The sequence below is a fragment of the Falco punctatus genome (genome assembly GCF_963210335.1).
Source record: "Falco punctatus genome assembly, chromosome: 18".
Taxonomy (NCBI): Eukaryota; Metazoa; Chordata; class Aves; order Falconiformes; family Falconidae; genus Falco; species Falco punctatus.
In genome coordinates, this window is record NC_137598.1 from 5,400,918 (window position 1) to 5,416,759 (window position 15,842).

At 69.4% G+C, this 15,842-nt stretch overlaps 2 protein-coding genes across 3 annotated transcripts; one reads left to right on the forward strand and one right to left on the reverse strand.

The window, feature by feature from the left end:
• Positions 1-154: 154 nt before the first annotated feature.
• On the forward strand, positions 155-3,928 carry MYG1 (MYG1 exonuclease). Of its 2 annotated transcripts, none has more exons than XM_080367938.1 (7): positions 155-595; positions 1,640-1,752; positions 1,831-1,990; positions 2,194-2,343; positions 2,425-2,547; positions 3,140-3,321; positions 3,418-3,928. In XM_080367938.1, the coding sequence occupies exons 1-7, from the start codon at positions 170-172 to the stop codon at positions 3,602-3,604; spliced, it is 1,341 nt and encodes a 446-aa protein (XP_080224064.1). In that variant the 5' UTR covers positions 155-169; the 3' UTR covers positions 3,605-3,928. The 2 variants fall into 2 exon arrangements, with proteins under 2 accessions (XP_080224064.1, XP_080224063.1); XM_080367937.1 differs by having other exon boundaries at positions 411-595; positions 2,429-2,547.
• Positions 3,929-5,473: 1,545 nt separating this feature from the next.
• AAAS (aladin WD repeat nucleoporin) lies at positions 5,474-13,129 on the reverse strand. Its single transcript, XM_080367970.1, is given in 17 exon segments — positions 5,474-5,798; positions 6,004-6,088; positions 6,323-6,404; positions 7,193-7,260; positions 7,406-7,499; positions 7,980-8,070; positions 8,193-8,253; positions 8,475-8,599; positions 8,848-8,968; positions 9,104-9,247; positions 10,800-10,898; positions 11,365-11,411; positions 11,758-11,849; positions 12,009-12,064; positions 12,430-12,557; positions 12,991-13,092; positions 13,094-13,129. Coding segments are annotated over 17 exon segments (1,551 nt in total). The 5' UTR covers positions 13,115-13,129; the 3' UTR covers positions 5,474-5,663.
• Positions 13,130-15,842: the final 2,713 nt, after the last annotated feature.

A 15,842-nucleotide genomic window follows, 5' to 3' on the forward strand; every position in this document is an offset into this window, starting at 1 on the left:
GGCTGGCGGAGGTGGCCGCCTGGGCTGGGTGGTCCCGGTGCTCACGGACGCGTCGGTGGGTGTCCCTGGGCGTCTCCGCCCTCCCACCCCCGTGTCCGGTCGCCCACGTGTGAGCGGCGCCGGCCGCGGGGGGGCGCTGCCGCCAGGGAGCGCGGGCACAGCTCTGCGCATGCGCAGCCCCGGCGGGGCGGGGCTAGGGAGGGGGCGGGGCTGGCCCGATCGGCGCGGCGCGGCGGACGGGGCATGCGCAGAGCGGCGGGGCGCGGCGGGGTGGGGCTGGGGAGGGGGCGGGGCCGGGCGGACACGCAGGGTGCAGCCGGCGCATGCGCAGGGCGGCGGGGCGGGGCCAGGCGCAGGCGGAAGGCGGCGGGCGCGCGGGGGCCTGCGCGCACGCGCCGCGCGGGGGGCGGGGCCGCGCAGGCGCAGCGCGATGCGGAGAGGCCTTCGCCTCATGGCCGCCGCGCTGGGCAGCGGGAGCGCGGCCGGGCCTGCGCCTGCGCCTGCCTCTGCTCCGCGCATCGGCACCCACGACGGCACCTTCCACTGCGATGAGGTGCTGGCGTGCTGCCTGCTGCGGCTCCTGCCCCGCTACCGGGTACGGCCCCGCGCCACTGGCCGGCGTCACTGGGATTGCGGCCTGCTCGGCCCCCCCCGGAGCTCCCGCCCGGGGCCCCGGCCCCTGCCCGCCCGCCGGCCCCGGGGCCTTCGGGGCCTCCCCTAGGTGCCCAGCCCTCCTTCGGGGTGCCCCCTTACCTGGAGGCATCGCTCGGGGCTCCCCTAGATCCCCAGCCCCACTTGGGGGCCCCTGCTCCCGCCCAGGGGCCACCTTTAGGTCCCCAGCCCCCCCTCGGGGTCCCAGCTCCCACCCAGGGGCTATTCTTAGGCCACCAGTCCCCCCTCGGGGTCCGAGCTCCCACCCAGGGGCCACCGTTAGACCCTCAGTCCCACTTGGGGGGCCCTGCACCCGCCCAGGGGCCACCCTTAGGCCCTCAGTCCCACTTGGGGGGCCCTGCACCCGCCCAGGGGCCACCCTTAGGCCCTCAGTCCCACTTGGGGGCCCCTTCTCCCAGCCAGGGGCTGCCCTCAGGCCCCCAGTCCCACTTGGGGGTCCCTGCTCTCACCCAGGGGCCACCCTTAGGTCCCCAGTGCCACCTCGGGGTCCCTGCTCTCAGCCAGGGGCCACCCTTAGGTCCCCAGTGCCCCCTCGGGGTCCCTGCTCTCAGCCAGGGGCCACCCTTAGGCCCCCAGTCCCATTTGGGGGTCCCTGCTCCCACCCAGCGGCCACCCTTAGGCCCCCAGTGCCGCCTCGGGGTCCCTGCTCTTACCCAGTGGCCACCCTTAGGCCCTCAGTCCCGGTTAGGGGTCCCTGCTCCCAGCTGGGGGCCACCCTTAGGCCCTCAGTCCCGCTCAGGGGCCCCTGCTCCCAGCCAGGGGCCACCCTTAGGCTCCCAGTCCCCCCTCGGGGTCCCTGCTCCCAGCCAAGGGCCACCCTCAGGACCCCAGTCCCACCTGGGGGTCACCCTTAGAGTTCTCAGTCCTTCCTCAGGGTCCCAGGTCTCACCAGCAGCAGCTCTCAGGGGGTCCCGGCCACTCCTGGGGACCACCCTAGGCTCCTCAGCCTCACTCCACCCCCCGGCAGGACGCAGAGGTGGTGCGTACCCGGGACCCCCAGCGCCTGGCCCAGTGCGACGTGGTGGTGGATGTAGGGGGTGAGTACGACCCCGAGCGACATCGCTACGACCATCACCAGAGGTGAGGCCCCCCAGCACTGGACACCGGGTTCCCCTGGATCTTGGGGGTCCCTCGGAGCTGACTCTTGTGGCCCTGCAGGTCCTTCATGCAGTCCATGAGGAGCCTCCGGCCTGACAAACCCTGGACCACAAAGCTGAGCAGCGCCGGGCTGGTCTACTGCCACTTCGGCTCCCAGATCCTCGCGGAGCTCTTGGGGCAGCCAGAAGACGGCACTGTCGTGACAGTGCTCTATGATAAGGTACTGGTGAAACTGGGAGGGTCTGGGGGGGGGCTCTAACCCTGCCAAGGCTGCATACCTTTCCCCAGGGCTTCTCCTTGGCAGGGGTCATCCCATAAAAGAGCATTCTGGGGAGGGGGGACCCCGTAAAGGGTGGAACCAGTTTGTTCGAGCTAGTGGTGCGCCGCTGGGCTCCCAGCCAGGCTGACCCCCACTGCTCCCAGCTGTATGAGAACTTCGTGCAAGAGATCGACGCCATCGACAACGGCATCGCACAGGCGGAGGGGGAGCCCCGCTACGCCCTTACCACCACCCTCAGCGCTCGTGTGGGCCACCTGAACCCCCGCTGGAACGACCCTGACCAGGACACCGAGGTGGGGACAGGGAACATGGTGGGGCTGCCCCGCTTGGGGCCACCCCACTGGGGGCCACCGCTGACCCCTCTGTGTCCCCAGGCAGGGTTCAGGCGGGCGATGGAGCTGGTCAGGGGTGAGTTCATGGACCGGCTCGACTACTACCACCGTGCCTGGCTGCCTGCGCGGGTACTGGTGGAGGAGGCTATCCGGCGACGCTTTGAGGTAGCCACTGTGCCAGTTTTGGGGGGGTCTGAAAGTTTGGGGGAGGGCACTGGGATGAGGGGAGGCCAGGTCCCCTCGCGTAAACTTCCCTGCGTGGCCCAGGGTGCCCCTTGCACCCCATATACCTACACACAGCATGCACCCCCTTCTCTACCCCTGGGTACAGCCATGCAGCCCCTCCTGTGCCCCCGTAGCCTTGCGTGTGGCTGTGCGCCCCCATACCCATGGCTCTGCGGCCCCCGCTCTCCCCTACGCATGGCCACGCACCCTCTCTGCACCCTGTGTATACTTGCAGACGCCCATATCCCCAGGCATGGCCCTGCACCCCATATCCCTGTGCCCCTCCCATGCACCCCCACATCCCCATGCGTCATCACACACCGTCCCGTGCTCCGCCCCCCCCCTCCCTCTGCACCCCAGTATCCCCCCGCACACTCATGCACCCCCAGAGCAGCGCGTCCAGGCTCGGCAGAGCACCCAGCAGCAGACAGACGTGGGGGGGGGGGGGGGGGGGGGGGGCACAGGACTGGTGTGGGGGCTGGGGGGTCGGACCCCCCGGGTGCTCAGCGTGTGTGTTGTGTCCCCCCCTCAGGTGGATGCCAGCGGGCTGGTGCTGGAGCTCCCACAGGGTGGCTGCCCCTGGAAGGAGCACGTCTTCAGCCTGGAGCAGGAGCTGGCGCTGCCGGAGCCCCTCCAGCTGGTGCTGTTCCCCGACCGCAGCGGGCAGTGGCGGGTGCAGAGCGTCCCAGCGGGGCCACACACCTTCCAGAGCCGGTGAGACCCATCCCCTCACCGTGTCCCCCCCCACCCCGCAGCAGCATCCCCCCCCAGGGGCAGGTTTTCACCCACCGCCTCCCTCTCCCCCCGCAGCCTCCCTCTGCCCGAGCCCTGGCGAGGGGTCCGGGACGAGGCGCTGTCCCAGCTCGCCGGCATCCCCGGCTGCGTCTTCGTACACGCCAGCGGCTTCATCGGAGGCAACCGCACGCGGGAAGGGGCCTTGGAGATGGCGCGGCAGACGCTGGCGCAGCAGCATGAGGGGGGAGCACAGAGCGGATGAGCCCCCTCCCATCATAGTCACCCAGAAGGGACCCCTGGCCCAGCAGAGGGGGTTCCAGGGATGCCCGAGACCATCCCCACTCAGCACATGTAATGGGATTGCACTGGGACACTAGAATGGAGCGGTTTGTCCGGCAGGGGGGCCAGGCTACCCCCAGCAGTGCCGCTGCTCCCCCCCACACCAGCGCTGGACTGGTGTGAGCCCAGTCACAGCCCCAACCAAGAGACTCTGGACCTGTTTCTCTGAAGATTGTCCCTATTCCATTTGTATCTGCTGGCCGGTGGGTTCCAAACACCAGTAAAAAAAAAAAGTGTGTTCCCAGTGCATTTGTTGCTTAGGCAGTGGGGTCTGGTGGGGGGGGGGGAGTCCTTGGGGTGCCGGGGGGGCAGGACAGGACTGTGTGTAGTGATGTGGGGTTGCAAAGGGCTGTGAACTGGGGGTGAAAAAGCAGGTGCTGGCGTCACCCCCCTGCACGCCTCCCTGTGCTGGGAGACTGGGAGGGGAACCAGGGGCATCCTGCTGCCCACCCCCCGCCCCCCGCCACAAACCTGTGCATCTGGCAGGATGAGGAGGGGGGGGACACGGAGCCCCCCCTCGCTCCCAGCCTCCCGTTGCAGGGCGATGCAGGCAGCCTGGCTGCTCCTGCTGGCACTGGGGCTGCCCGGCTGCCCCTGGGGCTCCCGGTGCCCGGGGGGGGCCCCCCCGATGCTGCCCCCCACCAGCAGCCGCAATGAGACCTTGGTGGGGGGCAGCCGGCCGCGGGCACCAGATGTGGCGGTGCTGGTGGCAGTGGGTGGGTGGCTCGGTGCTGTCCTCGTCTACGTGGGCCGATACGTCCGGAGGAGCCGAGCCGAGACCAGGCTGCACCTGGAGTACCTGCGGGCGCTGCCCTGCGAACCGCCCAGCACCCGGGAGGAGGAGGAGGAGGAGGAAGAAGAGACGCTCAGCACCTTCCTCTGAGGCACCAGGGGCACGCCAGCAGTGAACCGGGGAGCCCGGAGGGGGTGAAGCCCCCCCAGACCTGCCCCAGCAGCTGGAGAAGGTTCGTACCGTGGTGGCTTTACCCCGTACCCTCGTGCCAGCCCTGCCCGGGGTCGGCTCCGCGCGTGCAGCCCCCGGAGGCGCGCGCTGCTGCCGTCCTCGCCCCTTGCACAGGGTTTTCCCCTGCTGCGCTGTGGGGCTCGGCTCTGGGGAGGATTTTGGGGGTCCTGGGGCTGTTTGCAGAGTTGAGGGTGTGGGGACCCCCCCTGCTCTCCCCGTTGTATCTGCACCAGGCTCCGGCAGAGCCGTTACAGCGTAATCCTGGGGCTTAACCGCGTGTAATCCCAGGGTTTAACTGCGCTGCCCCCCCCCCCCCCCCCCCCCCCGTTAATCCCTGCGCTGGGCAGGGGGTGGGTGGCCCATCTGCTCCCCCCACCCCTCCGGCGCTGGGTGGGCTCACGTGGGCCAGCACGAGCCCCCCGGGGCTCGGCCCGCAGCGCCGCTTGCTGCCCCGCTGCAGCCCCCCATGGGCTCAGGTGGTCTTTGTGGGCCCACAGGAGTTTCTGGCTCACATTGGGTGGTCCTTCCCCGCCCCCCCCGCCCCCCCCCCCAAGGCAAAGCCCCGAGGCTGCACTCGTGGCCGAGGAGCCCCCAGCCCTCGGGAGAGCAGCAATTCACCCCCAGAGCAGAGCCCCGCGGGGGGCTCCTGCCCCGCAGCGCGACAGGCAGCCTTAATTCAATCAGGGTAAGGCTCAGGGAAGGGCTGTTCTGCAGGTTCACCCCGAGCGGTTCCTGACACCCCAGAGCAGCCCCGCAGCCCCCCCAGACGTGGGACTTGCCCTACACAAACCTTCCAGCCCCCTGGGGCAAGGAAAGGACAACCAGGGAGACAGGAGGGGAGAGGAGCCCGCCTGGATCCGTCCCCAGCTTTAATCCCTCCGGCACCGGCCGCACGGACCCCGAGGAGGTATGGAAGGCGCTCGAGGCCACGCGGCACGTCCCGGGAGGATGGTGGGAGCATCATCAGGGAGAGGAGCTGCCGAGCCACCGGCGGGCGGTGGAGGACCCCCGGGTGCTGTCACAGCTCGGAGAAGAGGGGCTGCTCCCGCACGCTGGCGCTGGCCACCACGGGGCTGCGGCTGGGGCTGGCGTGGGGGGCGTGGGCACTCGTGAAGAAGAAGGGGACGTGGCTGATCTTCCCCGTGGACCAGCACTGGAGGGAGAGGATGCGAGGAGAGACGTGGGGATGGGGGCGACAGTCCAGGCATCGCCCTCTCCTCCTCCCTGTGACCCCAGCAAGGACACCTCCCCCCCGCCCTGCTCCGCGGGGACAGGGACCGGGGCGGGGAGGCTTTCCCACTCCCGGGCACCAACGGGGAGCCCCAAGACCCGTTGGCAAAAGCGGGGACCCCACTCACCACGGTCAGCAGAGCCCCTTTCTGGAAGCAGGGGTGGAAGGCGATGAGCTGGGGCTGCGCGCCGCGCTCGCCCCGCAGGAAACCGCTGCGGGGAAGGGAAGAGCCGGGTTCGAGCGCGGCTGCGGGCACCGGCAGCGCGGCGCTTGGGGGGCAGCCCCAGTTAAAGGGGTGTAAGGTGGGTAACGGGCAACACGGACAAAGTACAACCGATTCTGGGGTAAAACAGTGACCCTGCCCGATGCAGGGGCGCAGGATGGCAGCGTCCCCGCTCCCCTCGGCACCCCTCACGTTTGGCCAAGCCCAACCCAGCGCTACGCACCACGGCAGGAGCTCGAACACGGGGCTGTTGCGGGTGCGAAACACAGCGATGACCGTCTGGCTCCCGGGAGCGTCGGGATTCCCTGCAGGATGGAGGAGGGGGAGAGGAGCGGTGAGGGTCCTTCTCAGCCGCCGAGGGGGGAGCTGGCTGTGGAGCACATTTCTCCGGCGCTGAGGCACACGGGATCCCGGGATGGGGCTTTCAAAGACCCTCCTGTGATCTGAAGCCGGCTCGAGGTCCCGGGGCACCAGGCTGGGTTGAGGAGGGTTCGGGCAAGGATGAGGTGACTCCGTGGGAAACACCCTGGCCTGGCACGGGGCCCCCCCTCCAGTGTCAGGGTCATTTTCCATCCCACCCCGGACCCACCTGGATGTGCAGAGGGAAGGGGAAGCCCTGGTACCCCCAGCTTTCCCCCCCCCAGCTTTAAGCTCAGCAAAAACCCCAAGACTGTGCCCGGCAGCGGCGTGGGGGGGAGCTGGGGGGGCAGCCCCAGCGCCACGTCCTGCTGCTCCCTCCAAGTCCGTTCTGTCCCGGAGTGAGGCCCATCCCGCCGCATCCAGGAGAGCCTGAATGGCCCGATTATCCCAGGGGCTGCTGCTAAATAACGGAGCCAAGAGGCCCCGCCGGGCTCCGGGCGCGATGTGGGCACTGCGGGAACGCAGGGACCTCGCGGTGGGGCTGGGAGAGGGGATCCATCCCGTGGGACGTGGGGAGGGAACTCGGGCACATCGCGCTCCGGGGGATACGGAGGAGCGGAGCGGCAGGGAGGAGGGATGGAGGGCGAGTGCTGCCTCCCCACCCTGGTGGGGTTTGTATCCCTTCTGCCTGCGGGGGGGTGGGGGGGATGCTGGGGCGGGGGGCAGCACCCACCTCTGATGATCACCGCGAGCCTCTCGCCAGTGGGGTCCCACACCATGGAGTGGACGTCACCTCCGATCCTGGAACGGGCAGGAAGGCCGGTGAGCTCCCCCTCGCTCCAGCCAACATCCCCAGCACTGGGGGGTGCTGCTGGGGGGGGGGGGGGCACAGACCCCCTCTGCCTGCTGGGTGTCGCGTCAGGGCAGGGGGCACAGGCAGACCCACCTCTCCTCCCCATAGAGCGTCTCGAAGGTGGTCTCAGACAGGTCGGCCACGATAGAAGCTGTTTTCGAGCCTCCCACTTGCCCTTGCATCTCCCCTGAAACAAACAGCCTGGTCACGTCTCGGCTCTGGCCGGAATCGCCCAGTGGGTCACCTCGCTCCGTGCATCACGTTCCCATTTGCGAAGTGGCACGTAAGTTGTGTCTGTTTCTTCGAGCTGCTGCCCCAGCAGCACCTGCCTGCACCTGGGGTGGGGGATGGGGAGGTGTCCCCTCTACACATCAGGACCAGCCACCTTCAAGGAAAAACGCCCCCCACGAGCCGGGGATTTAACCCACGGTAGAAGTTTCCCAGCAAACCATTTGTGGCTGTAGGATCGGAACTGGGAGCGAGAAGCAACGCGAGGGGGGAAAACTTTGGCCCCACAGAGATTCTGAGCTTTGAGACCCCTGGGCGCCCCTTCCCCCTGCGGGTCCTGGCTTTGCACAGCTGACGAGCAGAAAGCCCGTCCGGCCAAGCCCAGCCGGGGTCGCTTGGGGACCAGCTGCTGGCTCCTGGGAAGCTTGAGCAGACTCACCCCGGTATTCCGAGAAGGACAAGGAGTAGATGACGGATTCCCCCAGCACCGTGAAGAGCAGTCGGCTGCCGTCTGGGCTCCAGCACCCCGTCTGCGGGACAGAGCGCCACGGTGAGAGCCAGCACCCCGCCTGGGAACGGGGCAGCGCCACTGCCACACCACGGACACCCCGACGGCCCCAGGGGCACGGGGCGGGGATGCCCCCCACCCTACCTGGCAGCGTCCTTTGATGGTGGGCCACCGCTCGCACGTCCACATCTGAGCCTCCCACACTCTGGAAGAGAGACGGGCCGAAGCCAGCGGGATGAATTCCTGGGATCTGCCCCAGTTGTGATGCCCCAGGAGGAGCTCGAGGCCAGACCAACCCGTTCCCCTCCCCCGCCCCGCGATCGGATGCAAGAGGAACGGGAGCAGTTGGGGTGCAAAGAATCCCGATGGGTTTGGGGAAATGGTAACAAGGGCCAAAATACGCCTGGCGTATGGTGGGAAGCTCACCGGAACACCGCCGAGGGGGTGGCCGCCAGGACCTTGCTGCCATCGGGTGACCAAGCCAGGTAGGTGACACCACCGCCCCCAAACCACTGCAGCTGGACGCAGTTCTCGGTGGACACGTCCCACACCTGGGGGGACAACGTGGAGGGTAACGGCACCGGCACCCGAACGCCGGCCAGGCGGCTGCCGCGGCTCGGGGGGAATTTTCACCTGGATCAGGGAATTCAGACCGATTCTTTCGGATCTAGTTCAAGTTCGGGAGCTGCCTGATCCACCCTGTGCGGGAGCACTGCCGGTCCCCCTGCTGCAGCCAAACGGCCCCTTGGTGCCCCCGCGGCGCGCTCACGGACCCCCCGGGTGGCACCCCGGGACTCACCAGCATGGCCGTGTCAACCGGCGAGGCCGAGAGCAGCAGGTCCCCGCTGGGAGCCCAGGCCAGGCTGGTGACGGGGCTGTGCCCGGGGTAGGACAGCACCTGAGCGCAGCCGGACGATGGCCTGGCGGGGAGGGGAGGGAAACGGCCGCGGTTGGTGGTGGCAGGGCTGGTCCCCGTGCCACCGGCAGCCCCGGCGTGCCCGCTGGCGGGATGGGCGCCTGCCCGGGGATGGGGGGGGGGGGGGGCTGGCTGTCACCTGGTGGAGAGCGAGGTGGGGTCCAGGTGCCACACCAGGACGCAGCTTTGGCAGGCGACGGCGAGGATGGAGGCGCAGAGCGGCTTCCAGGCCACAGCGGCCACGTTCCGCTGCAGGCGATGCTTCAGCGAGGGGATGGTGGCACTGCCGGGGGGGGGGGGGGGGGGGGGAGCAGCGTGACAAAAGGGAAAATGGGGGATCGGGAGCCCGAGGTGGGCCAGGGGCCGTCTCCCAGGGTCCTCTCTCCAGCTCTGACCGCAGTGGGTGGGAAGGGGGGATGTGCCCCATGGTGACCCGCTTCCCCGGGGGACACAGAGGAGACCCCAGCCAGGTGACACCGGCGCTGTGCAGCAAGCCCGAGCGCACCGAGCCCACCTCGTGCGACCACCCGCCGTGCCCCGCGCCGCCCCCAGCCCGGCCCCGGGGTGGCAGAGGGCACTCGCTGGCCTGAAGTCCCAGCCGGGGCAGGACGCCGCAGCGAGGCGGCGCGGGCAGGGCCGCAGGACCGTCCGGCAGAGCCTTCTCCTGAGGAGGGCTCGGCACGCCGCGGGGGAGCAGGGAGACCTGGAGGGGAAAGGGGACTCAGCGATGGCCGGGGCACGGCTGCCCCAGGGCTGTGGGGCGGGGGGGGGAAGGGAAAACCAGAGCTTGGGCAAGGCCAGAGCTGCAGGGCGTCCAGGACAGGGTCCTGCTGGGGGGGCTGGAGCATTGGGCAGAGGTGTACAAAGGCAGACAAAGTTCACCAAGCCCCAGAACAAGACTTAAATGACTTGTTTAAACCTCCCCCCCGGGCACGGGACCAGGATGTGGACTCGGAAGGAGCTTCAAATCCTCCTGATAGCCCTGTATCTTCCCACACCCGGCAGAAGTCTGCCCTGACTATTTTACGAGCACCCCTCCGAGAGGCGGTGGGGCCAGATGGTGGAACAATGCTAATTAAAGTGCCTTTCTCCACTGCTGATTTGGGAGAGTGGAGAAAGATTGCAAAGGATTATAGAAGCGACCCAATAAGTGTAGCCAGGCATTTCCAATTTATCGTAAAACAACACAATCCCCATTGGAATGATATACAATTAGTATTGGAATATTTGACTGAAACTGAAAAAACAGCTAGTTTTGAAAACAGCGAGGACGGGCTGGGAGAGCTGGGGCTGTTCAGCCTGGAGACGGGAAGGCTCCGGGAGACCCTCAGCACTTACCGGGGGCTTATAAGGAGGATGGGGACGGGATTTTCAGCAGGGCCTGCAGCGACGGGACAAGGGGGAATGGTTTCAAACTAAGAGGGGAGATTTAGATGAGATATGACGAAGGAATTCTTCACTGCCAGGGTGCTGAGGTGCTGGCACAGGGTGCCCGGAGCAGCTGTGGGTGCCCTGTCCCTGGAAGGGTTCAAGGCCAGGTTGGACGGGGCTTGGAGCACCCCGGTCTGGTGGGAGGTGTCCCCATGGTGTGGGGGGGTGATACTAGATGGTCTTTAAGGTCCCTTCCAACCCAAACCAGTCCGTGATTTCTGCTCCTGCTGTGCCGCAGGAGGCTCTGGGCACAGGCGCTGCCAGCGAGAGCAAAGCCTGAGCGAGGACCAAGGCGGCGCAGGGCAGAGACACGGGGGAACCCTGGCAGGGGCTGGAGGGGGGGGCGAGGGGGCGAGATGGGGAGCGGGGGTCTGCGGAGGTGCCTCCAAGGGGCAGCGTCTCACCTGTTGGAGTTGTAGACCCGGACGGAGTCATCGAGAAGGGCCACGGCGAACTTACTGGTGTGGGGGTGCCAGGCGAAGGCGCGGACGGTGCAGCCGGCCCTGCGGGAGCGACGGGCAGCGTGGGGCGCGGCGGTGACGGGCTCCGGGACGGGGCATGCCCGCCCAGCACCACAAAGGCGATTCCCAGAGTCACCAGTGAAATAAAACTCCCTTTTCGCTGCCGAGTGGGGTCATTTGCTCTAAAAACTTCCCATCCCCGGCAATTACCCGCAGCCCAGAGGCCGGCGAGCAGCCCGGGGTCGGCACTGGAAGGACTTTTCCAAGCCCTGACGCGGTTTAACGCCATTTCCCCCGTGCGCGGGGCGTCGAGACACACTGCACCGCTCACCGCCGTGCAGGGGCTGGGGCAGCCGGAGGCAGCGGGGAAATATTTGCCCCAGGGTCTGTCTGATAGGGGGGCTACACAGAAAAATGGGGTGGCGCTGGCCTCGCGCTGCCACCACCCAGCACCACGACCCCGCTTCGCGGCACCCGGGCACGGGGGGCTTCGCGACACGGGACTCACCAGTCCACGGCCTGGGAGAAGGCGGCGATCATGTCCTCGCTGGCGAGCTTTGGGGGAGAGTTACCAGTTGTCACTGTGCCGGCTGTAGTGGGGACCCCCCCAGGGTCCAACCCCCCCCCCCCCATTCCAGCCCCTCTCGCCGCACCCCCTGCCCCAACGCCTTCCCAGCGCCCGTTCTCCTCCCCCTGGCGAGGGAACTGGCCGGGCACCGCCGGGAGGAAGATCTTGCCGTTTCCAGCTGGGAAGCGCCCACCCACCACCCCAACCAGCCGTTCACCCACCACCCCAACCAGCCATTCACCCACCACCCCAACCAGCCCCCAGCCGGCATCCCGGGACGTGCCGCATCCTCCCCACCTCGCCGGGTGAAGCCCCCCGCCCCTAAAGACTCACGGAGAGGTGGGGGAACAAGGAGCCGTGCAGCGAGGAGAGCCAGTGGCACAGGGCCAGCACGTGGCTCGAGCCCACCTTCGCCCACCGCAGCCCTGCGGGGAGCGGAGCAGCATCGGTGCCTGCGGCCGCGGCGAGGGGCACGGCGGCGGCGGCGGCACCAGCGATGGGCACCAAGGGAGCCGAAGGATCAACAGAAGGGCCAGAGGGTCCCGGGGCATCGCCCGGCCCCCCCAGCAGCAGCACAGACTCACCCTCCTCCTCGGCGCTGGCGATCTCCCTCAGCACCCCGCTCAGCCCCACGTCCCGCCTGCGCAGAAGGGTCGCTCAGCCCCCTCAGCAGGGACCCCTCAAAATCCCCCTCCCCTGCTGAGGGCCCCGCTGGGGTCTCCCAACCGCATTCCCCGTCACCTGGGAGCACTGAACCCCCAGGTTCTACATCGTGCCCCCCCCCAGACCCTCGGAGGGAGCCTGGGGTGGGGTGGCAGCACCCCGGGGGGGTGACAGCAGGCTGTACCCCCCCCGCCTCCGCCGTGCCCCGGGGTGGGGGGGCTGCCAGGCAGCCACGGAGAGGGGGTTTGGGTGCAGACCCTGAGTGAAGGGGCAGCCCCCGGCCCTGCCAGCCCCCACCCAGGTTTTGGGGGTGTGGGGGGGGGTGTGGGGGGGGCAGCTCACCAGGCACTGAGGCAGCGCTTCCAGAGGGCCTCGCGGTGGTGGATGAAGGCCGGGCGGGCGCTGTGCTCCAGCCGGCTGTGCGCCTTGAGGGTCTCCTTGGGCAGGCTCAGCACCGGCAGGTCTGCCAGCTGCCAGCGCAGGGGGGGCACCGGGAAGGGCCCCCCGCCGCAGAAATAGCGATGTGGTAAAAGGAGGGGCGCAAAGATGGGGGGGAAGGGTGAAAGAATGGGGGGAAGGGATGCAGGAAAAATAGGAAAGGATGGGGGTGAAGGGTGCAAGGACAGGGAAAAGGAAAAAGGGGGCAAAGGGACTGGAGGGGCGGCAAAGGGACCGGGGATGGGGGGGCGAAGGGACTGGCAATGGGGATGGTGGGGGGGGACGACAACGGGGGATGGGGGAGGCGAAGGGACCAGGGCCAGGATGGGGGACAGGGGGGTCAAAGGGACAGGGATGCCCCAGGCGCGAGCCTGCACCTTTCACTGCCCAGGGTAACCGGGGGGGGGGGGAGCCCCCGGGGCCGGGCTGGGGGGGCAGCGTGGCGCCCCCCGCCCGCGGGCTCACCTGGCTCTGGAGGGCGAGGGGCAGCGGCTCGGGGGGGCGCCCGCAGACCAGCGCGTTGCTGAGCTCGTAGAGGGTGACGGCGCCGGGGGGCGGCGGAGGGGGGGAACAGCCCCAGGGAGCACATGGCGGCCGGGCCTGGGGGGGGGGGGGGGAGGCGCTGGGGGGCTGCGCAGTGCGGGCACCCCGAAGGGCCGGGGTCGTCCCCCCCCGGTTAAGCCTGGGCACAGCAAAGGGGAGATGCTGGGGGGGGCGGGATGCTGGGGGGGGTCCCCGTTCACACCCTCCGCCCCCGAGGGGCTCTGGCTCCAGCCCCAGGCCCGCTCCCCACAGCCCCCCCGAGGCCTCCCGAGCCCCTCACGCACCCAGCGCACCCCCCCAGCCGTGGCCTGCCCGCTCCCCGCAGCCCCCCCGTGCCCCCCACCCGCAGCCCCCCGGGTGTGCCACCCCCGCAGGACCCCTCCAGCCCCCGGGGCCCCCATGCCGCCCCTCACCCTTTCCCGAGTCCACGGACGGGTCCCGGCGAGGGCCAAACCCCGCCGCGGCCGCTCCCGCCGGTTCCGGGGGGGGGGGGGGGGAATTAAAGGGGCCGCGGCTCCCGGGGGCGTCGCGGTGGGCAGGTCGGTGAGTCCTGTGTGTCCCCCCCCCCGGGCTGCGCCTTCTGTGGCTGCGGGACTCGCTCCGCGCACACACACACACACACACACACACACACACACCCCGCCGTGCCCTCCGCTGGGTGAGGGGCTTCTCCGCTGGAACGGGGGGGGGGGGGGCGGGGGGCGGGGGGAGGGGCTCCGGCGGACGTTGCCCCTTTAAGAGAGGCGGAGCGTGCCCCGCGCGGGCGGGGGGCGGTGGCGGTGCGCAGTGGCGGTTGCTCACGTGGTGACCGGGACCGGGACCCCCCCGGACACCCCCAGCACCCCCTGTCCTGCACCCCCCTCCCCCCGACCCTCCGGCGCACGGCCCCATGGGGGGTGCCCACTTCCGTGGGTGCCCCCCCCACCCCCGTGTGTGTGTCCGTCCCGTGGGTGCCCGTGCCCCCCCCGTCCCCCCGCCCCATACCCGGGTCCCATGGGTGCCCATGTCATGTGTCCCCCCCCCCCTCGTTCCCGGTACCGTGGGTGCCCATGTCCGTCCGTGTCCCCCCTCGCTCCCGGTCCTATGGGTGCTCAGGTCCCGTGGGTGCCCATGTCCCCCCTACCCCCGGGTGCCCATGTGCCCCCCAGGCAGGGCAGTGGGTGCCGCCACCCCCCCAGCCCCCCTGGATCGTTCCACCACCCCCACCCCCCCCCAGTCCCCCTTTTCGGCTCGCTTTTATTATATTTATCTCTGTGTTTTCCTTAGCGGCCGCAAAAGTTATTTTAATTTTTTCAGGATATTAAATCAGGGCTGCGGCGGGGGGGGGCGCGGGGGGGCCCCGCATTCCTCTCCCGTTACGGAGCGGGCGGGTTCGGCAGGAGACAACGATTTGGACGGCGCCGCCACCGGAGCCGCCGCGGCTTCCCCGGACCCGGCGGCGGGAGCTGAGCCCCCCCCCCCGCGGGGCAGCGCGGCAGGAGGGTCTGGTGCTGCCGAAGCGGGGGGGCGGTCCCCGGGGGGGCGCTGGATGGGGCTGGGTCCGTGGTTTGGGAGGCTCCGGGCGGTCGAGCCCTCGGTTTGGCTGGGGGCTCCTGGGGGGCACTGGCCCACCCACGGCGAGCGGCAGCGGGACTGGTGGTCTGGGGGGAAAACACCCCAAAAGGAGCAAATCGGAGGGAGGGGGGGGGGAGCAGAGGGGGGGCTACGCGGGGAGCTGGTGCCCGCCATCCCAGAGCCCCCCGGGAGCGTCCGTGTCGCCTCTGGCCCCGGGCTCCGGCCACCCCTTGAGGCGGGGATGCCGCCGTGCCTCAGTTTCCCCTCCCTGCATGGGGGGGGCGGCGTGTGTCCCCCCCTCCCTGGGGACACCCGGGCGCTGGCCAGCCCTGCGGAGCCGTGGCCGACGTGACTCACAGGGCTGGCACGTGTGGCCAGGGGTGGCACCCAGGGCCCCGCCACGCTGGCACGGGGACCCACTGCTGGCCCTGTTCCCCCCGTGGGGCGGTGGGCGCTGGCAGCCCCCTCCCCCCCCCCCGCCTCGTGCTGGCACAGGAGCCTGTTTCCACCTCCCTTTGCCTTTTTCCGTGGCTTTTTTGGTGGTTTTTTTTCAGGAAAATCCCCAAACCAGAGCTGGGCGCATCAAAGGGCTGGCGGGAGCCCAGGGATCCGGGGGGGTGCTCGGGGGAAGGGGGGGCCGGGTCCCTGCCAGCCCACGGCACCCAAAATTGGGGTGTCCTCGGTAACACGTGGCCCTGCCACATGCCCACATGCTGCCACGTGGCTCCTGGCCACGATGCTGCTGTGGGGAAACTGAGGCAAGGCTTGGCTGGGCAGGGGCTGTGCTCACACGTGTCCCTGCGCACACGTGTGTGTGTGTTCCTGTGCATGGGTGTTCTGGGGACACACGTGTGGCTGGCCAGGGCGGGTGTGCGGGGCGGGGGCACATGCGTGTGCAGGGTGAGGCTGGTGTAGGTAGGGTCTCGTGGGGACGTGGGGTCATGGGGACACGGAGCCGTGGGGTCCTGGAAATGGGATGACACAGGAAAAAGGGACGTGGGACCACGGCTACCCAAGGTCTTGGGGCTGTGGGGACAAGGGGATGCAGGGCAGCAGGGTCCTGGGGATGTGGGGACACAGACAGGGGACCACAGGGATACAGGGCCACGAGGAACCGGCAGCGAGGGGCTGCGGCGGGGACCCAGGGATGGGGGGCAAGGGGACAGAGCCAGATTGTCCCCAACTCCACTGGGCTCCTGCCACCCCCAGAGCTGGGGGGG